We start from the raw sequence: 25,658 nt of genomic DNA on the forward strand, positions 1-25,658 counted from the left end.
ATTTCTAAAAGCAAGAAATCTGTAAAATATTGGAGATAGGTATGAAAAATTCCAATGCTAAACTCTGGCATGGTTCATCTGTGCCCAGCATCAGAAACAGGGAGAAAGATGGTTTGGGTCATTTCCTTCAGAATTCTACATCCCATAAACGACCTACTAAGAAGTATCAGAAAGCTCCCAGACCTCTCCGTGCAGTGGGTAAGAATCAGCCTGCCAGTGCAGGGGACACGGGTTCAATCTCTGGTCCGGGAAGATTCCACTTGCCCAGGAGCTTTTAAGCCCATGCACCACAACGATGGAGCCTGCGCTCTAGAGCCTGGGAGCCGCAACTACTGAAACCTGCACGCCCTACAGCCTGTGTCCTGCAACAAGAGACGCCACTGCAACGAGAAGCCCATGCACCGCAACGAGAGAGTAGCCCCTGCTCTCCACAACTAGAGAAAAAGACTGCATAGCAACAAAGACCCAGCGCAGTCAAAAATAAATAAATAATTTAAAAAAAAGAAATTGCGATATTAGAAACAGAACTATTAAGGGTGAGAAATGAAACAAATAGTATCCCTCCCCCTGCCAAAAATACCCACTCCAACCAAAAACCACCAGCGTGTAAAAATACCCCACTAACTCCTTTGAATATCATATTTAGTCACATAGTTTTCCTTTACACTTATATGCTTCTTTATTACTTTTAATTAGATGGCATCAACAGTTACAATAATGGCTCTTTGGAATTTTTAGGACTATCATTAAGGTTTTCAATGAAGGCTGAGGGATCTAATTAGGAAATCCAATGAATCTTTGTATTAAACGTCCTGATTTTAATACCACTGGGATGTTCCACTTGGGTATGAACTGTTCACATCATCCAAGAAAAGAGTTCAGTTTAAAAAGCAGTAAACAGAGAGAACAAGGTGGTGGAGGAGTTGGTGGACGTGGAGTACATCTCTCTCCACGGATACATCAAGAATACACCTTCCGACACAGAAGTGCATGCAGAACACCAGCTGAGAGGGGACAGGAGGACCAGTGGAAGTGGAATACCAGTGACCAGTGGACGAGAATATACAGAACCACACAAAACTCGGTAGGACGAAGGAACTAGGGGGGAAAACAGGAGTGTTAGTAGGACTGGACCTTCCCTTGGAGGGTGGGGGAACTGAAGCAGAGGTCTGATCCCCACTTCAAAGCAATTGTCTGAGTCAGAGGAGAAACATTTAAGGCTGAGAGTGAAACAGCTGATCTGTGGCAGCCTAAATGGAATCTGACAGTCCTTGCCGCAGCCATACATACCCCGGACAGGGACGCAGGTCCCCTGGAGGGCGTAGCAGCTGGAAGCTGGAGTTTAGGGATTGTGGAGTAATCCCCGGGCGAGGGCTGCTGATGACTGCAGACAGACGGATTGAGGGGATGTGAGGGAGGAGACTGTGGTGGGAAATGCCTGTGGAGGAAAGCTGGGCAGCCATGGAAGCAAAGTGATACTACTGAGTCATGCGTAGGGGGTGCAGCCATCACCATAGCCTCTCTCCTCGCATGCCAGCATCAGCAGCTGAACAACAGACAGGCTGGCCCCTCAAACGCCTGACGCACTGAACTACAGAGTAGGACCCGACCCAGGGTGCCCCTTTAAGTAACTGATGCACTGACCTGCAAAGCAGGACCCCACCCAGGGTGCTCCTTTAAGTGACTGATGCCCCGAACTATAGAGTAGGACCCCACCCAGGGTTCCCCTTTAAGTGACTGATGCCCCGAACTATAGAGTAGGACCCCACCCAGGGTGCCCCTTTGAGTGCCTGATGCACGAACAACAAAGAAGGACCCCAGGCAAGGGAGCCCTCTAAGTGCCTGAATGGGCGGAGCTACGGAGAGAGACTGGCCAAAGAAGCCTTCTGATCACCAGCTACAAGAGGCTCAAAAAAAGGCTCTGATAGGGCCATAACTACTGCTGTGGAGGCAGTCCGTGTCCCTGCACACTTGGCACCACCAGGGGCGCCACTTTCATGCTCAACCCTCACTGGGGCAGAGCTGCCACAGGCAAAAGAAGTCTTGCATCGATGCTCACAGGGTTGCTTCAGTCGTGTCCAAGTCTTTGTGACCCTGTAGACTGTGGCCTGACAGGCTTCTCTGTCAGGGAGTTCTCCAGGCAAGAATCCTGGAGCGTATTAGCCAATATTTGTTGCCATACCCTTCTAGAGCACTTATATTTCCTGCTGCTCTAGACGCCAACTCCCCTGAGTACCTGGTGCTGCCAGAACCCCTGCGACCCAAGCAGCTGCACCACCTCCACACCTGCCCTCACAGGGGCAAACCCAAGTCCTTCAGGGAAGCCTCAGGAGCAAACCCCAGTGGACGACCCACATGCAGAGGTGGCAACAAAACCACAATTGAAACCCAGGGGAAATGTGGGTAAGGAAGAAGACCCTAAACCCTCCCACCAGCTGTACAAGCTGCAGATTAAATCTACACAATCAATTAGGCAGACTCTGTGTCTATGGAATATATAAAAGGACATTGAGAGCTCCCACAAAGAAAACACACTATTTCTGATAGCTGTGGACATTGGAGGCAAGAACACATAGGAATAGGACCAGGTTAGAGTCTGAGCTGACCCCACAGCAGGTCCAGAGATCAGCACAGTGCTAGAAGGCTTCCTAGGGAGGTGAGGTGGATGGTGACTGCCAGCGAGGGAAAGGACTCTGACAGCAATGACAAGAAAAACATTTATTATTCTTCTGTTTTGACTTGTTCTGTTGATTCTTCAGGATTCACCCCCCCCCGCCCCTTTTCCCCCTCTGTTGTAGCTGTCGATTTTATTGGCACTGTGAAATCTAACTAAGCTTTTGAGCTTTTTTTTCCCCTCAGTCACATTTTTTATTGTTTTTATAAACCACTGCCTCTACTTTGGGCTTTTGCAGTTCTGTGCAGTTTTCTTTTTTTCTCTCTTTTCTTTAATTCTTAACTTTTTAAACCTATTATTATTTTTTCTACATTTATTCCTTTGTTTGCTTTTCCTACTGTGCTTTTCACCTTGCAGTTAATCTTTAATATATATAAATCTTCTTTATCTACTTCTATTTAACTTTGCATATCTATTCTTTCTTTTTCTTCTTTGCTTTCCTCTCAACATATTTGTTAGCTTTATTTTCATTGCTTTATTCACCAATTGGCACCGTGCTTCAGTTTTGTTTTCCAGTGTCTGCTTTGGTTAGTTTTGTTCTTGACTGGTACATATAATTTTTGGTTTCCTTTATTTGCCAGGTCAATCTACTGTACTTTATTTTTGTTGGACTGTTTTGACTTTGCTCATGGGTGTATATGTATATGTGTATATTCCATTATTTTAATTATTATTTGCCTGATTTTGTAACTACCATTTGTTTGGGGTTCATCTTTGGTTTCTCGTTTTGGGGTATCTGTTTTAATCTCACTTAATGCCATAACAAACCACTTGTGGAATCTTCGTTCCTGACCAGAAATCAAGCCCTGAGCCTTTGGAGTGGGAGCACTGACTCCAAGACCCTAGATTACGAGGAAACTAATTGTAAGGAGTATCAAATAGTGAGAATTCACACAAAGGAAACCACTTGAATACAAGACCCAGCATCACCCAACCACCAGTAGCACCCTGTGCAGGACGCCTCATCTAAACAACAAACAAAACAAAAATACAAGCCCAATCATTAGCAGACAGGATCACCACCTCACTCAGCCTTGCCCATCAGAGGAAAAGCAAACAAACAAAAACTCAGCACAAATCTCACCCTATAGGAAGCTTACACAAACCACTGGACCTACCTTAGGAAGGCATAAACCAAAAGGAAGAAAGAATTTAACCTTGAAGCCTGGGAAAAGGAGACCTCAAACACAATAAGTTAAAAAAAAAAATGAAAAGGCAGAGAAATGCTACACAAATGAAGGAACAAACTAGAAATACAGAAGTTCAAATAAATGAAGAAGAAATAGGCAAGCTACCTGAAAAAGAATTCAGAAAAATGATAGTAAAGATTAACAAAAACCTTGAAAACAAAATGGAGACTGTGTAAGAATCAATTAACAAAGACCTAGAAGAAGTAAAGAATAAACATACGGAGACAAACAACACAATTACTGAAATTAAAAATACTCTAAAAGGAATCAATGGCAGGATATCTGAAGCCGAAGAACACATCAGTGAGCTGGAAGATAAAGTGGTGGAAATAAGTTCTAAAGAGCAGAATAAAGTAAAAAGAATGAAAAGAACCGAAGATAGTCTCAGAGACCTCTGGGACAATATCAAACGTGCCAACACCCAAATACAGAAGAACACACCTTCTTCTCAAGTGCACATGGAACATTCTCCATGATAGATCACATCTTGGGTCACAAATCAAACTTCAGTAAATTTAAGAAAATTGAATTCGTATCAAGCATCTTTTCTTACCCCAATGCTATCAAACTAGATATCAGTTACAAGGGAAAAAACTAAGAAACACAAACACACGGAGATTAAACAACACATTTCTAAATAACCAAGAGATTACTGAAGAAATCAAAAAGGAAATCAAAAAATTTCTAGAAACAAATGACAATGGAAACATGACAACTCAAAACCTATAAGAATGCAGCAAAAGCAGTCCTAAGAGGGAAGTTAATAGCAATACAATCCTACCTCAAGAAATAAGAAAAACACTGAACAAAAAAACCCCAAAATTAGTAGAAAGAAAGAAATCATTAAGATCTGAGCTGAAATAAATGAAAAAGAAATGAAAGAAACAATAGTAAATATTAATAAAACTAAAAGTTGGTTCTTTGAGAAGAGAAACAAAATTGGCAAACCTTTAGCCAGACTCATCAAGAAAAAAAGAGAGAAGAATCAAATCAACAAAATTAGAAATGAAAAAGGAGAGGTTACAACAGACAATGCAGAAATACAAAGGATTATAAGAGACTATTATGAACAACTATATGGCAATAAAATGTATATCCTGGAAGAAATGGACAGATTCTTAGAAAAGTTCAATCTTCCAAGACTGAACCAGAAAGAAATAGAAATTATGAACAACCCAATTACAAGAACTGAAATTGAAGCTGTGATCAAAAATCTCCCAAAAAACAAAAGCCCAGGATCAGATGGCTTCACAGGAGAATTCTATTAAAGATTTATAGAAGAACTAATGCCTATTCTTCTAAAACTCTTTCAAAAAATTGCAGAGGAAGGAACACTTCCAAACTCATTCTACGAGACCACCATCACCCTGATACCAAAACCAGACAAAGACAACACACAAAAAAGAAAACTACCAACCAATATTACTGATGAACATAGTGCAAAAATCCTCAACAAAATGTTAGCAAACAGAATTCAGCAACACATCAAAAAGCTCACACACCATGATCAAGCTGGGTTTATTCCAGGGATGCAAGGATTCTTCAATATATGCAAATCAATCAGTGTGATACACCATAGTAACAAATTGAAAGATAAAAACCATATGATAATTTCAATAGATGCAGAAAAAGCCTTTGACAAAATTCAGCACGCATTTATGATTAAAATTCTTCAAAAAATGGGCATAGAAGGAACCTACCTCAACATAGTAAAGGCCATCTATAATAAGCCTACAGCAAACATTATTCTCAATGGTGAAAAACTGAAAGCATTCACTCTAAGATCAGGAACAAGACAAAGGTATCCACTTTTACCACTATTATTCAACATAGTTCTGGAAGTCCTAGCTACAGCAATCAGAGAAGAAAAAGAAATAAAAGGAATCAGATCAGAAAAGAAGAAGTAAAGCTCTCACTCTTTGCAAATGACATGATACTGTACATAGAAAACCCTAAAGATAGTATCAGAAAATTACTAGAGCTAATTAGTGAATTCAGCAAAGTTGCAGGATACAAAATCAATACACAGAAATCACTTGTATTTCTAAATACTAACAATGAAAAATCAGAAAGAGAAATTAAGGAATCAATCCCATTCACCATTGCAACAAAAACAATTAAATATCTAGGAATAAACTTACCTAAGAAGACAAAAGAACTGTACACAGAAAATTATAAGACTCTGATGAAAGAAATTAAAGTTGACATAAACAGATGGAGAGATATTCCAAGTTCCTGGGTAGGAAGAATCAATATTGTGAAAATGTCTATACTACCAAATGCAATCTACAGATTTAATGCAATCCCTATCAAATTACCAATGACATTTTTCACACACAGAATGAGAACAAAAACTTTCATGATTCATATGGAAACACAAGAGACCCTGAATAGCCAAAGGAGTCTTGAGAAAGAAGAATGGAACTGGAGGAATAAACCTCTCTGACTTCAGATTATATTACAAAGCTACAGTCATCAAGACAGTATGGCACTGGCACAAAAACGGAAATATAGGCCAATGGAACAAGATAAAAAGCCCAGAAATAAACCCATGCACTTTTGGGTACCTTATTTTTGACAAAGGGAGCAAGAATATACAATGCGGTAAAGACAGCTTCTTCAGTAAATGGTGCTGGGAAGACCAGACAGCTACATGTAAAAGAACAAAATTAGAACACTTCCTAACACCATACACAATGATAAACTCAAAATGGATTAAAGACCTAAATGTAAGACCAGAAACTATAAAATTCTTAGAGGAAAACATAGGCAGAACATTCGATGACACAAATCAAAGCAAGATCCTCTATGACTCACCTTCTAGAGTAACGGAAATAAAAACACAAGTAAACAAGTGGGACCTGATTAAACTGAAAAGCATTTGCACAGCAAAGGAAACTATAAGCAAGGTGTAAAGATAACCCTCAGAATGGGAGAAAATAATAGCAAATGAAAAACTGACAAAGGATTAATTGTCAAAATATACAAGCAGCTCATACAACTTAATGCCAGAAAAACACAGCAAAAAGTGGGAAAAATACTTAAACAGACATTTCTCCAAAGAAGACATACAGATGGCTAACAAATACATGAAAAGATGCTCAACATCGCTCGTTATTAGAGAAATGCAAATCAAAACCACAATGAGATATCACTTCACACCAGTCAGAATGGCCGTCATCAAAAAGTCTACAAACAATAAATGATGGAGAGGGTGTGGAGAAAAGGGTACGCTCTTCCACTGTTGGTGGGAATGTAAACTGATACAGCCACGGTGGAAGATGGTGTGGAGATTCCTTAAATAACTAGGAATAAAACCACTATATGACCCAGCAATCCCACTCCTAGGCATATACCCTGACAAAACCAAAATCGAAAAAGACACATGTATCCCATTGTTCACTGCAGCACTTTTTACAATAGCTAGAACATGGAAGCAATCTAGATGCCTATCGCCAGATGAATGCATAAAGAAGTTGTGGTACATATACCCAATGGAATATTACTCAGCCATAAAAAAAATGTAGTGGAGTCAGTTCTGATGAGGTGGATGAACCTAGAACCTATTGTACAGAGTGAAGTGAAGCAGAAAGAGAAAGATAAATATCGCATTCTAACACATATATATGGAATCTAGAAGAATGGTTCTGAAGAACTTATTTACAGGGCAGCAACAGAGAAACAGACATAGAGAACAGACTAACGGACATGGGGAGAGGGGAGGAGAGGGTGAGATGCATGGCAAGAGTGACATGGAAACTTACATTACCATATGTAAAATAGATAGCCAACGGGAATTTTCTGTACAGCTCAGGAAACTCAAACAGGGGCTCTGTATCAACCTATAGGGGTGGGATGGCAAGGGAGATGGGAGGGAGTTTCAAAAGGGAAGAGATACATGTATACCTATGGCTGATTCATGTTGAGGTTTGACAGAAAACAACAAAATTCTGTAAAACAATTATCCTTCAATTAAAAAATCAATAAATTTAAAAAAACAAAATTAAAAAAAAAAAAACAGTAAACAGCAAAACTTTTCCTCTTCCAGCCAAAGAAAGATAAGAGAAGGAAGGTGAATGGAAATATTAATATTAGATTTCATTTATACTATTACTCTCCTATGAATCTTCTAGGGGGAGGCTAGGAAATGACAAAGCCTAAAACAAAAGCAAGAATACTGGTCACTGATCGTGGCTGATCATCTTATACTCAGGAACAACATGCATGCTGTATGAGCATTTACACACGACAATGAGCCATGTTTCTTGAATTACGCACAGTGGGCTAACTCACAGTTTTTCTCTTTCACAAAAGCATTTTCCAGTAAAACAACATGAGGTTTCTAATTGTGGCAACTACCTCCATCAGAACTAGTTTGTTGAAAAAATAATCCTTGACTCAGGGAACTCAAACCGGGACTCTGTGACAACCTAGAGAGGTGGAATGTGGGAGGGAGGTTCCAGAGGGAGGGGACATATGTATATCTATGGCTGATTCATATTGATGTATGCAATGGACATGAATGTGGGCAAACTTTGGGACATGGTTAGGGACAGGGAAGCCTGGCATGCTGCAGTCCATGGGGGTGCGAAGAGTCAGACATGACTGGGCAACAGTCATGAACAACAACGTGGCAGAAACCAACACAACATCATAAAGCAATCATCCTTCAATTCAAAATAAATAAATTAAAAGAAAATAATCCTTCATAAACATCTTAAAATTTGCTAGTATTACCGGTGTGATTGACAAGCATCTTGTAACTGATCAAGGCGCCCAGCAGCACCAAAACAGATGAGCTGAGAACCATGCCCTGAACCCTAGCATCACAAACAGCAACATAGAGTCAGGGAGAGAACAAAAGATTTCGGATTGGGGGGCTCATATACAGAGATAGTTTCGATGGGTTGATTTTTCTTTGGTTTATTATTAACTCATCATTTTCAAATGACATTCAGAGCAGCAGCTTAAAAAAAATCTTTTCCTGCCTATATGTCTATACTGTCTATACCTTGGTGAGACCTGAATAGCCGTTCCCTCCCTCTCAGTAGCAGGGTGGACACGTTGGTCATACTTAGCTGGAAGGTTTAATTTAGTATCGGTGACATGTTAGTGGCCACAGCAAGAAGACAACGCAGATAACTTATGTAACTATACTTTAATAAACTGTGTCTTGGAAAAGAAATGTTAACTTATTTCAAAAAATAAGCCAGCCTCCCTCTGCCCCTCCAAGCCCTTTGGTGACACATACCAAACGCTGCCAATTCAGGCTCCTTTTTCCACTTGCCCAGTGAGGCGGGCGGGTTTGGCCAGATGACGGTGGTATGCAACAGTAGGTCTCCCATACTCAGATCTGCAACCTGAAATCCAGGGCAAAGCTTACTGGGTAATGTCATAAACACTCAAGACACGCATGACATTTTAAAATTTGACAGGCTGGTGTCAATTTGACTTCATGAAAAAATGCCTCTAAATAATGTTTTCCATCTGGTCATCCTTTCCCCCTTTATTCTGTGTGTGCATACCAGAATTCCAAGAATACGGTGGCCCAAAGATACAAATAGGGCTTCTGAAATTTACATACAGTAAAGCTATCAAAGGGCTTCCCTAGTGGCTCAATGGTAAAGAATGAGCCCACAATGCAGGAGGCTCGGGTTCGATCCCTGGGTTGGGAAGATCCCTTGGAGAACAAAATGGCACTCCAGTATTCTTGCCTGGGAAACCCCATGGACAGAGGAGCCTGGCAGATACAGTCCATGGGGTCACAAGAGTCGAATACGACTTAGCAACTCAACAACAAAAGACCTGTCAAAACTGATACATAAAATCACAGAGGTTTGGTGTTCAAACAGACAGTTACCCAAGGAGAACCAACAGTCATCCATGACAAAGATCCAGGAAACTACAGACACTGCCACCTGTGAATTTAAGTCCCTTTGGAGCAAGGGTCTTCTGGGAAGCAGTGCAATCTTTTCATTTCTTCTTCTTCTGACTCATTTTAACAAAGATTTCATTACACTTTAGAGGAGGAAAAAGATGGCAACTGAGGTGCTGCGAGATTGCTCTTTACGCTTATACAGCGTGAGCTCTGGGGTCCTTAGAAACCGCAAGGTCCACTCTTGCAGCCTCAAAGGTCAAATGCTAAGCCATCTCAGATGGACATGGTCCTCTTCTCCTTACAGAAGCATGACAACCCTCAGATTCCACCAGTGTCTATGCTCGACAATTGTCACGTGTGTCCTTTTCACTGGAGCTGTTGGCCATTTCCCAGTCTATCAAAATCCCATCCTCCCAGCCACTCAGCAACCTAATCACAGGTGCAAGGATCATCTGGTCCCTCCATATAGCTCCCTGTGCAAACATGTCAGAGGACGAGGCTTTGCAACAACCAGAGTCCAAGGTCCATCCCACTGGGCAACCCCATCAATTGTGAGGAGGGTCTTCTTCCAATATGCCTCCCTGGAGCCCTCGCCCACCAGCCTCTCACTTTTACTCTGTGTCTAGAGAAAGCAAGCCTGAGTCCTCCCTCAAAGCAGCAATTTGAATATTTGAAAACTTGATGTTGAATTTCTCAAGGACAGATGGCTCCAGTTTATTTTGCTGCTTTTGATCTGACTGAGTTTCTAGATACGGCAGCCACCAAGCAGCCCTCCACCGAGCTTGGTGCTATTTAATCACCACTCTAGGCTGCAATGCTGGAAATGGGGCTCTGGCAGTACACAACACAGTGGTACTACTGGCACTATAATGATCAAGATCATTATAATAATAATAATTACTCTAATTACTATTGAGCCATATTATTAGTCATATGGTCAGTGGTTAAAAACATTAAGCAATTATATTACTTTGTTCACATTAAGTAACTAGTCAACCAAACCCCCAGGATAGTATCCACTAAGGGAACTATACTGCTTGCTCTAAGTATTGCCGTAGACTTATCACTGATCTTGGCGCAGTACACACTATTTCCCCAGGACCATTCTCCCTAGGGTTTTACTTTTGTGGATTCAAGACCACTCCATCCTTCCCAGTTTGAAGACCATTCTTTTCAATGGAGGGAAAAAAAGACATCAAGGGGATCTGAGTCATTTTCTTTGAGTCATCAACTGTCTTTGGTTATGATGCTTCTCGCCCCTTGTAGGGGTCTTTTTCTTTCTTATTCTTACTATAGTGCTAAGACATAATCTTCTGCTGCTCTCTTTGGCATCTTCTCCAAGTTTTCATTTTTGTGATCTTCAGACATCCTACTACTGATATAGGACTTTCCTACCCTGTAATACTGGTATGTGGTCAAAGGTCCCTCCTTCCTTCTTTTGTACATTTTTACCCTAACAAAATTTCTGCTCACAAGAGACTGCTTTGCATAGCACTATATCTCTTTGTTCCTTGCTGGAAAGATTTCTTACTTGGTTGACAGAATTTTATTTTGGAGGTTGGGCAGTTCCACCAAAGCCATATTCCCTTTTATAGTCTGACTTGTGAATCATACTCAGCTTTTTTTTCTAAAGTCTTTGCAATCTGCTATCCATACTACCTTCTAGTCTTTGGCATAATAGTCCTTTGCTCTCAAGATCATTAAAATTCAGAAATCAGTTTGGAATATAATGAAATGCACTAAAATTGTTCATTTCCATGACTCAATAAAATTCACTTCTGTCAAAATGAAATAAACTAAAATACAGGATAGAAGCCTTATAATTCTGAAGTATTATTCATAGTCGTCAAATGAAGCCAAGAGAAGTACTTGACAATAGGAATTAAGCAAGTCATTGTTCAATCACACAGTAAAATAATACATAATCATTTCAATGATCCTTTTGAATCATTTAAAGTAACATGAAAATTAAATAATTCTTTGTTCAACATAAAAAAACTCAAGGTACAAAATAACTTCCAAAATATTCATGAATATATATGGAATTATATTCAATATTCAAGTATATAATAAATGTTATTTTTAAAAAAATAAACACCCAAACATCAAGAGGTAAGTTTTGTGTTCTGAGACTGTAGGTAGTTTTAATTCTTGCCTTTTTCTGTAGCTTGTTCTTTTCTTTAATAAACATAGTGCATTTTTCTTACCATAAAATTTTACAAGAAAATGAGAACAAAATCCAGAGAGGCATGTCTGTCTTTTCCACATTCTGATAGATTTAATTGTCTGCCTGGTAGACAGAGAACATGCACATACTCTTCCTGAAATACCATGGTAAATAAAAATTGTGTTTCAGTAGAAAACTGATCAGCCTTTACAGCACACCTTCTTGGGCTATCAGAGTCCAACCTCGTATCTACATGTCTTTGAACTCCTTTGTCAGTCTTTGTAAGGTGCAGGTAACAGATAAATGTGTACATTCTCTCCAGCCTGGTAGTGACTTTAATTGATTCCTCCCACTGTGGAAAAACCAATTTGTCTGCATTTACAAATCATCTCGCCGTTTGTTCACTTCATACATACACCTGCTATTTTGACTGCTGGGTTCCCTCACACCATCTGAGTAAAATACATTTCTTCATATTTGTTTGCTTTATATCTCTGAGATGTCATCATTTTACCTTTTCCTGAAAATTACCTGTTTATAGTCCAAAGCTTCTTTTGTTTCACCGAGGACATAAATGGGAACCTGTTAGACAATAACCCTTTATACCTCCAAAGAGAAGGCTGTTTTCTTTTCCAGGCTAAACAACCGAGTCTTACCCCACCACCTCTCTGCCTTTCCTTCCTTCCAATCACAGCAAGAGAGTTTCTCTTCATAGTTCCCTCCTGGCTTGTCTCCTTTTTGGAGGCACAAAGCAAAATGAGGACAACATTCCAATCAAATCAGGAGGTATAGCATGAATATCATTCCATATCATATCCATCTGATTCATCAGTATTATCAGCACTGTATTCACATAAGCTCTCCTCAATGACTCAGACACAACTTAGAGTTCATTTTACATTTTTCTCAAGCGTATCTGTTCCTGTGACTCTATTCTAAGTAAAGTTTCAGGCAGACTTAAAAAAAAAAGATTCAGAGTCATTTGAAATTTTCACTCATTCAATAAATATTCATTGAGCACCTACTACATGTCAATCATTAGTCTAGTCTCTGGAGATACAGCCATGGCCTGTAACAGCGTTTAGAGAAACAGTCCAAGTTATGGTCATGGAAATTCACTCTCACACCTAAGAGAGAACAAAATCAGAGGCCTGGAGGGAGAAGAGAAAGAATCAGGATAGGTTTCCTATATTAAGAAATAATTCAACTGAGAAAGAAAATTCACAGTGTGGCCTTGGGTAAAAGATAGAAGTTCTACCAACATGGGAATGTACACTGGTGTAGCCACTATGGAAAACAGATTGGAGGTTCCTTAAAAACCTAAAAATAGAATTGCCATATGGTCCAGCAAGTCCACTCCAGGCACATATCTGGAGAAAACTCTAATTTGAAAAGATATATGCACCCCAATGTTCATAGCAGCGCTGTTTACAATAATCAAGACATGGAAGCAACCTAAGCGTCTACTGACAGATGAATGGATAAGACGATGTGTATACATGTATACACATATACACACTCATAGGGAGAAGGCAATGGCACCCCATTCGAGTACTCTTGCCTGGAAAATCCCAGGGCCGGGGGAGCCTGGTGGGCTGCTGTCCATGGGATTGCACAGAGTTGGATAAGACTGAAGCGATTTAGCAGCAGCAGCAGCATACACTTATGTAATATATATAATATTCCAGTGTATTATTACTTAGCCATAATAAAGAATGAAATAATGCCATTTGCAGCAAAACAGATGGACCTGAGATTATCATACTAATTGAAGTAAATCAGAGAAAGACAAATATCATATGATATCACTTCTATGTAGAATCTAAAGTATGATACAAATAAACTTATCTATGAAAGAGAAAGAGACTCAGAGACATAGAAAACAAACTTAGAGTTATCAAAGGGGAAGGGGGACGGATAAATTAGGAGTCTGAAACTAGCAGATACCAACTAACTATATGTGAAACAGATAAATGACAAGGCCTTCCTGTATAGCACAGGGCAATATATTCAATATCTTGTGATAAACTATAATGGAAAAGAATCTGTAAAAAAAAAAAATATATATATATATATATATATACTGAATTCCTTTGCTGCACATCAGAAACTAACAAAATACTGTAAATAAACTATGCTTCAATTTAAAAAAATATGCCACCAACCAAAATACTATCATTGTTACTATTTTACTTACAAATAACACCTTAAAAAGAAACCAACCAACCCAGCTCAATGGACAAGCATGCTGGGCAGAAGAGGGGTCCTTACCTCTTTCTTCTCACCAGTCTGTTCAGCGATCAGCTGGTCAAACACAGCCCCAAATTCTTCATGGATTTTCTGCATTTCATTGATATGACTTGCAACCTTGTTCATAGTCTTGATGGCCACTAGAGGAAAACGGGTCATGAAATAAATGAAAAGACTATTTAAAGGCTCTGCGAGAGACGTGAACAAGGGGCACTTCTCAGGGGCTCTCGGCTCACCATCCAGGTGGTAGTGTTCCTCGCTCTCCGCGTCCGTCAGAGCAAAAAGCTCCTTCAGCAGAAGCGGATACTTAAGGATCCTCTGGATGGGCTTGATGAGGTAAGACTCCAGGGTGGACGAGTGCTGCTGCTTTGGGTTCTGGGCGTCCAGGAACGCCTTGAAAGCCGCGTCCGTCTTGGCTGGAAGAGTTTAAATACAGACTGTCTGGGCGGAACATCCAAATGACTCCCTTCTCACAATTTCACTCACTAATTCCAAGGTGCCTTTTCACAGGATTGACAGTACAGTGAGTGGTCAGAGAAGGCTGGTCCATCAGATTTATTTGTTTATTTAGGAGGAGTGAGCAGAGGTCCAGTGAGTTAGCAGCGGTCTCCAACCTTTTTTGGCACCAGGGACTGATTTTGAGGAAGACAATTCTTCCCGAGATTCGGGAGGAGGGGATGGTTTGGGGATGATTGCAGAACATTACATTTATTGTTTCTATTGCACTTTGTTTCTATTATGATTACATCAGTTCCACCTCAGATCACCAGGCATTAGATCCCGGAGGTTGATGACTCCTGAGTTGAGGGATAACAGAGTTTGTAAGTCCTACGCACAGAGATTTTCAAGGGTTGCTGTTGAATGTCTTCTTAATCTGATATTTTGACATCAAAGGCCTTATAGACCCGGGAGAGCCTGTCCGAGAGCTAGTCAGTCCCTACAGATAGCCTATGAATCACCTAGAAGCATGCCTTTCACACACAAACCAACGAATCCAGAGCCCCTGCCTCCATCTCTCTTCTATGAGGCTTTTACACCTCTAAGCCAATATTCCCCCTGCGCTAAGCATCCCAGAGCCAGGTCCCAGAGAACTCAGGACAGCTCTCCCACCCCAGAGCCTGCTGAGATTATTCAAATTAGCCACTCCTAAGCCTGTCTGCCCTGCTTCACCCATTCCTTCCTGCAGACGCCACAACAGAGCATCTTGCCTATTGCATCCCCTCACTCATTCTGCCTCCTGGTGGACCCTGGTGCTTCCTCTCATGGCCCTGCACTGTGTGACCCTCTCCCCTCCTCTTGGGAACTGTGAACAACACACGATCTTTCTTTTAAATTAAAAAAAAAAAAAATTATTTATCCGGCTGCGCTGGGATCTTTAGTTGCAGCATGCAAACTCTTAGCTGTGGCATGTGGAATCTAGATCTCTGACCAGGGATCAAACCTGGTTCCCTGCATTGGGAGTGCCATGTCTTAGCCACTGGACCACTAGGGAAGTCCCACAAACTTCTGATGGTAATTGTCTCCTGATCTGTTGGCCTCACCATATTTGAACAATACAAAAGCCTGCATCTTCCAACACTGCTTATCCCAGTTTTTCTAATCTTTTAAGCATTTCATTGCTGATAGAACCTCTTCTGAGCAAAGGAAGGGAAAAAAAAAAGCAGCAGCAGTACCTTGCTGCTGGGTAAGTGGAGCAGTGCTGGTCTCCTGCAGGGAACGCCTTTTAAGATCTGTTCTGTGTTAATGCAGTGCTACCAGCTATCAGGATTTATCTCAGAGGGAAACATACAACCAACCTAAGGTAACACAGGCAGCAATTTCCTCACGGGCTGGGCTTTTATCTGTGTCCCAGCTAGGCTGAAAAATCAGCCCTGGGGAGTTGTGGGGCCCTCAGACAATCAGAAAGGTGTCTGCCAATGGACAGTTAGGGAGACATGACATATCTTTCCAAAGAAATGGTGGAAAGAGAGGCTGAACTGAGGGCAAAAATGAGAAGAAGAATGGACAATATATTAAAGTGACTAATTGTAGGCATATACTTTTTTAAGCTTCTGATAAAATATATTTCCATCTCCAAACATTAGGAATGTGAGCTAAGAACAAAAGATAGGGCTTCCCTGGCGGTCCAATGGTTAAGAATGCACCCTGCAATGCAAGGGACATGGGTTCAGTCCCTGGTCAAGGAAGATCCCACGTGCTGAGGGGCAACTAACCCCATGGGCCACAACTTCTGAGCCCACGCATTGCAACTACTGAAGCCCTCTCACCTAAAGCCTGTGCTCTGCAATTAACGAAGCCACTGCAATGAGAAGTCTGCTCACTACAATGAGAGAAAGTCCTCACACAGCAAGGAAGACCCAGCACAGCCAAAGGAAAAACAATAACAGAAGATACTGTAAAAGGGCATTGTGAAATCACAGAATGAGTCTTCTCACTCTCTTTATTCAATTAAGAAAAACAGCGGTCATGGGGAAAGGCCTTGTAAAGACTACCATCTTCTCAGCCATTTTAAGGCCCCATCAAGAGGAATCAGATTCCATGGATCCAGCCACCAAATCCATGAAAAGAAAAGGAGACTGGTAATGAAGTGGTTGCAAAGCAGCCCAGGGGGGTACTTCCTGTTCTCAAACAGTTCTCTTCATCGTGTCTGCACATTGGGCCATCAGAAAAATGTGGGTCATACCCTAACGGTTTAAGGGATGATTTTGAAAGACTCTAATATTTTTCAGGTGCAAAATATAATGATTTTGAATTTTGGAAAATCTACAGGGGCAGAATTTAATCAAGTGAGTAAAAATAACACAAAGTGCTTTAAGGACTGTGATGAGTATATACTTTTACCAGAGGGCAAAGTGCTCTGAAATTGTTAACACTCTCATAACACAGCATTCAGTTAGAGTTTAAAAAGAAATACATACACAGAACTATATGACCAGTGCAGCTTATATAACCACACAACAGGACAATTTCCTTGCCATACAGCTGGACAAGGAAATTCCCAGGTTCCCTTTAAGTTTTTATGCTGAAGTAGAACTCTTTTGCTTGGACTGGAACTATTATTAAGTATGTCATTAAGTATGTCATTATCTGGGGCAGGATCTTTTGCTATCCAGAGACCTGTGTTGTATTCATCTTTATTGTAAGTTTTGAATTAAATCAAGCTAGTTCTCTTTGGCAGCAAACACAGTAAGTAAATTACTTACATATTCAGCAGTTGTTTACATGGTAGCCACATGGTAAGGTGTAAAAGGAACAGCAGGCTGATTTCCAGCGATCCTTTGAAATTGAACTTTCTATAGATTCTACTGTTTACCAAGGACATGTTTCTCTAGTCCCTTAACCTATCAAAGTCACATGCAGAACTATGGAAGAGAAAGAGCTTTTTAGTGACTCTCAGAACACCCATCATCTTCTTAGAACACTTAGGAACAGGAGCCTGCCAATATAAAACTTCTACTCTTCTCTGTGCAAAATAGAATTACAGCTGTATTTTTGTAAATAATTGAAGCAATTTTAGTAGTGATGGTGGTGACTATTATCACACATCTGGGAACAAAACTAGGTGAAGGGAAGATGAAATGCCACAAAAAGTTTTATGAAGTGTGGTAGGTTATTATGAAATTAATGAAAATACAAATAAAGTAGGGAATTTCTAAACCCCCTATGTTTTTGCATAATTGTAAAATGACTTATCAATTCTGGCCCCAAAGGGCTGAGTCAAAACTTCCATGATAAGAAAATTGACAACACTATTAATTCAAGATATTAATGCATTTAATTTCTCAGTATAGTCAGCGCTCCATATCTAAGGATTCTATATCCACAGGTTCTGCACTGTGGATTCAACCAACGATGAAAAGGAAATAGTTGGGAGAAAAATTCCAGAAAGCTCCAAAAGGCAAAACTTCAATTCGTTGCATACTGACAACTATTCACATGGCACTTATACTGTACTGGGCTTCCTTGGTGGCTCAGATGGTAAAGAATCCGCCTGCAATGCTGGAAACCTGGGTTCGATCCCTGGGTTGTGAAGATCCCCTGCAGGAGGGCATGGCAACCCACTTCAGTATTCTTGCCTGGAGAATCACCATGGACAGATGAGGCTGGCAGGCTACAGTCCATGGGGTTGCAGAGTCAGACACAACTGAGCAACTAAGCACAGCACATATATACTGTATTAGGGCTTCCCAGGTGGCACTAGTGGTAAAGAACTCCTGCCAAAGTGGGAAACATAAGAGACGTGAGTTCGATCCCTGGGGTGGGAAGATCCCCTGGAGGAGGACGTGGCAACCACTCCAGTATTCTTGCCTAGAGAATCCCATGGACAGAGGAGCCTGGCAGGCTACAGTCCATAGGTTCTCAAAGAGTCAGACACGACTGAAGTGACTTGGCATGCAAGCCTATACTGTGTTAGGTATTTTAAGTAATCTAGCGATGTTTGGTAGTGCTAGCGATAGAGACTTGGGTTCAATCCCTAAGTGGGGAAGATCCCTATAGGAAATGGCTACCCACTTCAGTATTCTTGCCTGAAAACATCCCTGGGCAGAGGAGCCTGGTGGGCTACAGTTCAGGGGTTTACAAAAGAGTTGGACATGACTGAACAACTGAGCAAACACATATATGGGAAAATATGCATAGGTTATGTGCAAACAGTATGCATTTTATGTAAGAGACTTGAGCATCCCGGAAATTTGGTGTCTGTGGGGGATCCGAAAACCAACGCCCCACAGACACCGAGAGACAAGTGCACTCTCACTTGTAGCTTGCTGGAATATCTCTCTGGCACAACAATGACTCTTAGATTTCCATCCAAAAGCCCCCGACCATGGTCAGCCACACAAATGTGAATTGACAATTAACACACCCGCCTGCTGCCCAGGCCTCCTAGGCCTTACCTTTCACCAGGACCTTGGGAACCTTCGTGTGGCTGGCGCAGAAGGCACTGTAGAGCTTGAAGCGGTCAGCATAATACAGAAAGGATCCCCCCAGAGAGAACAGCACCTTCTGGATATAATGAGAAACAACGCAGTTAGTTTGCAGTCTTCCTCACCCGGAAACATCAGCAGGATGGAGCCGGGAGCTCACACCTGCCCGAGTCTCCCCACAAATCGGCACCATTCACACCTGTCTCTGACTGTCTTTGCTCACTGATGGCCTATTGGGAAGTCTATGGGCTCACCTTTTTTGTGTAATAGATGCTGTATTTGGCTCTCTCAGTAATTACAGCCAGTGTCACTGGTTTTGCTGGCTTGTGTCTTTCAATGACCTAGCTGAGATATCTGACTGTTAATGAGAAAGTAGATATGGCATTTTGGAAAAGACAGAAATCTCCTGAATTCCCTCATTAGATTCTGTTGGAATACAGAAGTGACAAACCAAATAAAGGCAAGAAATGCATAAATCCCCCAAAATAGAAAACACCTTTCCCTGATCACTAATTCCATACTCTTTTCTAGCAGGAGTAGATAAGAACAGAAGAAACAGACTCACCTGTGCGAATTAGGTAACATCTCCCAGCCCATAGCCTCTGCCTGAACTGGATCTAAACTAGGTGAAGGCCTTCCCTATTATGGCTTCCCTGACAGCTCAGCTGGTAAAGAATCTGCTTGCAATGCAGAAGACCCCAGTTCAATTCCTGGGTCGGGAAGATCCACTGGAGAAGGGATAGGCTATCCACTCCAGTATTCTTGGGCTTCCCTTGTGGCTCAGCTGGGAAAGAAACCACATGCAATGTGGGAGACCTGGGTTCGATCCCTGGATCCAGAAGATCCCCTGGAGAAGGGAAAGGCTACCCACTCCAGCCTGGAGAATTCCATGGACTCTATAGTCCATGGGGTCACAAAGAGTTGGACACGAGTGAGTGACTTTCACTTTATTCCCTATTAGGAATTTAATATAGCTCAGCTGGGATACTTTTTATCCTACACATTTTCTATAAATATATGAAACAGGCCTCAGAAAAATATCTTCTATAGGTTTCACACTGATCTAGTCTAGTTCAGAAAGAGGTATGACTTATTTAAGTTTAGAATTTAAAAGTTGGATTCCAAGCCAAAAAAAAAAAAATAAGGCTGTGGATTCAAGTGATAAATTGGGTTCCACAAAATGCAATTTATTTTAATTAACAATGCAGAGAATTCTGATAGTCTAATTAAAAGAAAACAAAGGTTTATTATGAACCATACATAATTGGTAATTAGAGGCCTAAATTCATTTCCTACATGTTCTACTTTTCCTCCTTTACTTTTTCAGCTGCACGCCTCCCCAAATCTCATCCCCCGACCCTGTACAGAGTCATCCTTTGAACCATATCCAATAATTAAACAAGAAAAGTTGTGTAATAAAAAGCTCTAAATGTAACCCCTCACTTTAGCCACATCAAGTCATTCATTTGTTTAACTTAATATAAATTCACGAGGCATTTACCATATAGCAAACGCAGATAGAACATTAACATGTTCATTTATTCTTCCAGGCTTAAAAAGTAATCTCAGAGCACAAACTGTGTGCAAACATGGCAGGTGTACACACAAAGACTGCATTTACCCTGTGTTTCTATTCAGTAGAACCTCCCAGAGCCTCTCATTGGCTGACAGACACTGCAAATTCCCAAGAGGAAATTTTATCAAAACTTATTTGATCTTAGAACCAATGTTTTTGCTAATCCTGTTGTAGGGCTCGTGTTCTATGCAACACAATTTGCACATTTTTAACAAGCTTTTGAATTTTTGGCAAATATATAATCAGGATTTAAACAAAACAGCAATCACCGAAACCAGGAGCAACAGGTTTAGGAATGAACACTGACTGGAAAACCAACTCAGAAGTGCCAGAGAGCAGCCCCAAGGGCCGAGAATATTCAGTTGAGCATCAACTGTCACGTCTTACAGATGGAATGGAAACTGTCAGATTATACAGGAAATCAGTGAAATGAAGGCTGGAGAAGAGAGTTCCACTTAAATGATGTTTACAACAGTGACCACTCTAGAGTGAACTTGCTCACAGGATCATGTGTTAATCCCTCTCTAGACTAATACCTCTGCTTGTAACACAGTCACGTTTGTAGCACAGTTCTGATAACTAAACACTCCTAAAGTGATAAACAGAATCTAAACACAAAGAACTGATGCCACAGTAAAAGCACACTAAATGAATATCATATATGTTAGGTATTTTAGATTAAAACCAAGCATTTTCTGGTCTGTATGCATTTTTATCATGTTCCACAGTAAGCAACTTTTTTGATTAACTGACAAACTACTAGCCCTTATCATGGTGTTCTAACACTGTCCTATTAATTAATTTACCAATGAGCCAAACTGTATTTCAAATAGACAGTGTGACCAATCACCCTGAGGAGAGAAAAAATGAACTAACCCAAGCAATTACACACACACACACACACACACACACACACACAAAGACTATATTCAATAGTTAAAGTGGTATTATGCCTGTGATTTACTCACATCATTCAGGAGAAAAAATTATACCTTTTGTACACACAGACACACACAACACAGCACACACACACACACACACACACACACACACACGCGCGCACGCGCACGCATTAGGTAGCCAGAGAAAGGATAAAGCAAATGTGGTCAAACGTTAACATTTGGAAAATGTGGGAGAAGGACAGCTTAGAATTCTTTGTGCTATTCTTGTAACCTTTCTGTAAGTCTGAAATTATACCCAAATAAAAATAGAGAACTATATATAAATATAGGTCCATAAGCTTATGTGTATGAAAGTGTGTGTGCATTCTAAATGACTCCTGTTGCAGAGAGGGACTGTAAAGAGATGACACACAGAAAAATATATCGAAGGATTGTCTTCATCTCATCCTACAAACCTATCACGTGTACTAACGTGACACAGCCAGATTTCCGCAACTGTTAGAAGAGAATCACCAAGTACGGGGGCCACACCTGTATGGACAACTGAACCCAAGTTCAACACAAGTGCAAAAGTTACTCAATGGAAAAAGATTGAAAGATAGTAATTTCAAAAACCAGTGCTAGAAAAATTAAACGTTCATACATAAAAAATTGACTTTGGTTCATCCATCACACCAGATTAAGAGACTAATATGTAAGTCCCCAAGTCACAAAACTTATAGGAGAAAACCTTTATGATCCTGCTTTAGGCAAAGATTTCATAGATAAGACATCAAAAGAATGACCCAGAAAAGAAAATTTTTGAAAAATTGGATTTCATTAAAAAACAAAAATTTCTGGGGACTTCCCTGGAGATCCAATGGTTAGGAACCCAGGCTCCCGCTGCACAGGGTGTGGATTTGATCCCTGATCAGAGAACTAAGAGCCTGCATGCCATGCGGCGTAGCCAAAAAAAATTTTTTTAAATAAAAATTTCTGTGGGAGGAATAAATTAGGAGCTTGAGATGAACATATATATACTACTACACATAAAATAATAGCCAACAAGGACCTACTACATAGCTCAGGGAACTATACTCAGTATTTGGTAATAACCTATAAGGGAAAAGAATCTGAAAAAGATTATATGTCTATATATAAACTAAATTTGGAGAAGGAAATGACAACCCACTCCAGTATTCTTGCCTGGAGAATTCCATAGACAGAGGAGCCTGGCAGGTTGCAGTCCATGGGGTCGCACAGAGTCAGACATGACTGAGAGATTTTCACTTATAAACTAAATCACTTTGTTATATACCTGAAACTAACACACTGTAAATCATCTATACTCAATTTAAAAAAAAAGAAATCAACTTGAAAAAAAAATTCTGCTCTTTGATACTGTGTGACAGAAGAAAATATTTACAAATCATATATATGGTAATAGACTTCTACACAAAATTTTCAAAGAACTCTCAAGACTCAATAATAAGATAACAATCCAATACAATAAATGGGCGAATGATCTGAACAGACATTTCACCAAAGAGGCTATAATGAAAGCAAATTAGCACATAGCAAGATACTCATCATCATATCATTAGAGTAATTAAAATAAAGCCATAATGAAGTGCCACCACATATTTGCTAAACTGGCAAAGTTTAAAAAGAGTGACCTGATCTTGCTGAAAGAAAGAGGAGGAACAGCTTGTGGAATTGCACACTGGCACAATCATTCTGGAAAACAGTTCAGCAGTTTATTAAAAAGTTAAACATACACTTTCCATACAATCCAACCATTCCATTTCAAAGTATTTATCCATGAGAAATAAAAGCATATATTCGTGGCTCAGCTGGTAAAGAATCCGCCTGCAATGCGGGAGTCCTGGGTTCGATCCCTGGATTGGGAAGATCCCCTGAAGAAGGGAAAGACTATCCACTCCAGTATTCTGGCCTGGAGAATTCCATGGATATCTTAATACATTCATACTAAAACTTGCATACAAATATTCACAGTAGCTTTATTTGTGATTACCAAAAACTGGAAACAACCCAAATGCCCAAGAAAGGAGAAAGGATCACAAAGTATATCAATAGTACTGATACATCCACACAATGCAATTACTACCCAGCAATTAAAAAGTATGAATTATGGGTACATGAAACAACATGGGTGGAACTCAATATAATTACGCAGTAAAAGATGCCACATGAAAAAATGTCTGGGCTGTATGATTTCACTTATATAAAATTCTAGAATGCAAACTCATCTATAGTAACAGAAAGAAGACACAGTTGCCTGTGGCTGAGAGGCCAGAAGAAAAAGAAGAGAGGGATCACAAAAGAACAGAAAAAACAACTTGGAGTGATAATTATGCCCATTGTCCTGACTGAGGTGATGGCTTCAGAGGTGTATACATATGTCAGATTTCATCAAACTGCACATTTTAAATATATGCAGTGTGTTGTATGTCAATTATACCTCCATTAACCTTTTTAAACATCCATGAGGGTGACACATAAGCCAAACCCATTGTGCGTGAATCAATGAGCTTTGTTGGTTGGAAACACAGTGCAGGAAATCTCTCCAAGGGGAAGCCAACCAAGGAGGAGGAAGCCTGCTGTAAGCACCCTCACTGAGTGCTCTAGTCATAAATCCTCATTAAGGCTACGAGGACACTGTGTGCTGGAAGACCATCTTCCTCCTGGATAATGATAAGCATTTCTATTAACCAGTTCCCCAGAACAAGATAAATTAATTTGTTTATCGGAAAACCAAGACTGCTAGTCGAATTTTGCTAACAGCAAGTGTAGAAGGCCCCCACATAAACAGAACAAAAGGTAGGTGCATCTTCCTAAATAGAAGTCAGCAGATACTCCAGTTAAATGGAAGTCAATGGCACTGGTTCTACCTTAGTCAGACCAGCAAGACGCAGTCCGTCCCCCTCTCTGACTCCCTTTAGGAACTGACCCCACTGGATAGCCAATGAAGACTCAACACCACAGCAACAATGCCTCCTGCGATGTTTTATCAGGAGATTCGACTGGACCTACAGGATACCTCACTCCTGACATTAGGAGGCAGCTTGACACCATCTGAGGATGAGACTTACCTTAAATTGGTCAACTTTCTCAAGCTTTTCCAGATCAGGTACCAATCTCACGCCATCTTCCAGAGTTTTAAGGAATTCTACTTGAAACTCTACCATTTCGGTTAAATTTCCAAAGAGCACATCAAGCTGGAAAATGCAAAAGAATTTCATCAACCATCTATTTCATTAGTGTGTGGATCCTTCATTTGCTTCTGATTTCAAAGCTTTTCTACCCATATGGTAATGCTCCCACCATCAGAAGGTGGGCCAACTTTCCTCTCCGAGTGCATGCCAAGAGCTCGCCAGGCAATAACTTGACCTATTTATTACAATTAAATGAATCCAAAATGCTCCCAGTACTGTGTGAGGTCCTCAGTTCTTCCCCATCACCAGGTCAAGCTAAAGTTCAGACGATAGCCACCATACCTCATCTTGGGTGAGAAAAGTTTCTTTTTGAAGAGGTTTTAGGTATCTCTCCATGAGACAGTTTAAGTCCTAAGGGTTGAAAGAATATCTGATTAGCACATCTGAAAGTCTATAAAGAATCTAAAGGGGAAAAAAAAATTATGAAAGGCTAACATTTCAGTCTTTAGGTCACTGAGGTCCACTGAAGCAGAAGTGAGCCAGCCTCTTCTCAAAATTATTTCAGGCTTTGTAGCCATATGGTCTCTGTCACAACTATTTAATTCTGCTGCTGCAGCAGGGAAGCAGTAGAAATGATACTGGGTTGGCCAAAAAAATGGCCATGAGATGTTACAGAAAAACCCAAACGAACTTTTTGGCCAACCCAACACATAAATGAATGAGTACGGCTGTATTTCAATAAAACTTTATTTGTAAAAGCAGGCAGAGAGCTGGATTTGGTCCAAGGGCCATACTCGCTGACCTCTGACTTAAAGACTAAGATAGATCATGAAAAACAGATCACACAGTTGTAACATAGATTCAACATAACTAAATTACATGGAGGCATACATGATTATACAATGATCATAGTTAGGTTAATTATATCATTATATGAATAC

The 25,658-nt window shown here is 40.4% G+C and overlaps 1 protein-coding gene across 12 annotated transcripts in view; it reads right to left on the minus strand.

The window, feature by feature from the left end:
* TIAM1 (TIAM Rac1 associated GEF 1) overlaps nucleotides 1–25,658 on the minus strand; it is a 665,813-nt gene that overhangs the window by 176,023 nt on the left and 464,132 nt on the right. For all 12 annotated transcript variants that reach the window (XM_081558051.1, XM_081558062.1, XM_081558048.1 and 9 more), the window contains 6 exons: nucleotides 25,060–25,128; nucleotides 24,655–24,780; nucleotides 19,055–19,163; nucleotides 14,396–14,575; nucleotides 14,181–14,299; nucleotides 9,116–9,224 (listed from right to left, as the gene is read on the minus strand). In XM_081558051.1, coding sequence (XP_081414177.1) covers nucleotides 9,116–9,224; nucleotides 14,181–14,299; nucleotides 14,396–14,575; nucleotides 19,055–19,163; nucleotides 24,655–24,780; nucleotides 25,060–25,128 — 712 coding nt within the window. The remainder of the gene's footprint in view (nucleotides 1–9,115; nucleotides 9,225–14,180; nucleotides 14,300–14,395; nucleotides 14,576–19,054; nucleotides 19,164–24,654; nucleotides 24,781–25,059; nucleotides 25,129–25,658) is intronic.

This window comes from Giraffa tippelskirchi, chromosome 2 (assembly GCF_054371585.1).
Source record: "Giraffa tippelskirchi isolate mGirTip1 chromosome 2, T2T-mGirTip1v1.2.pri, whole genome shotgun sequence".
NCBI lineage: Eukaryota > Metazoa > Chordata > Mammalia > Artiodactyla > Giraffidae > Giraffa > Giraffa tippelskirchi.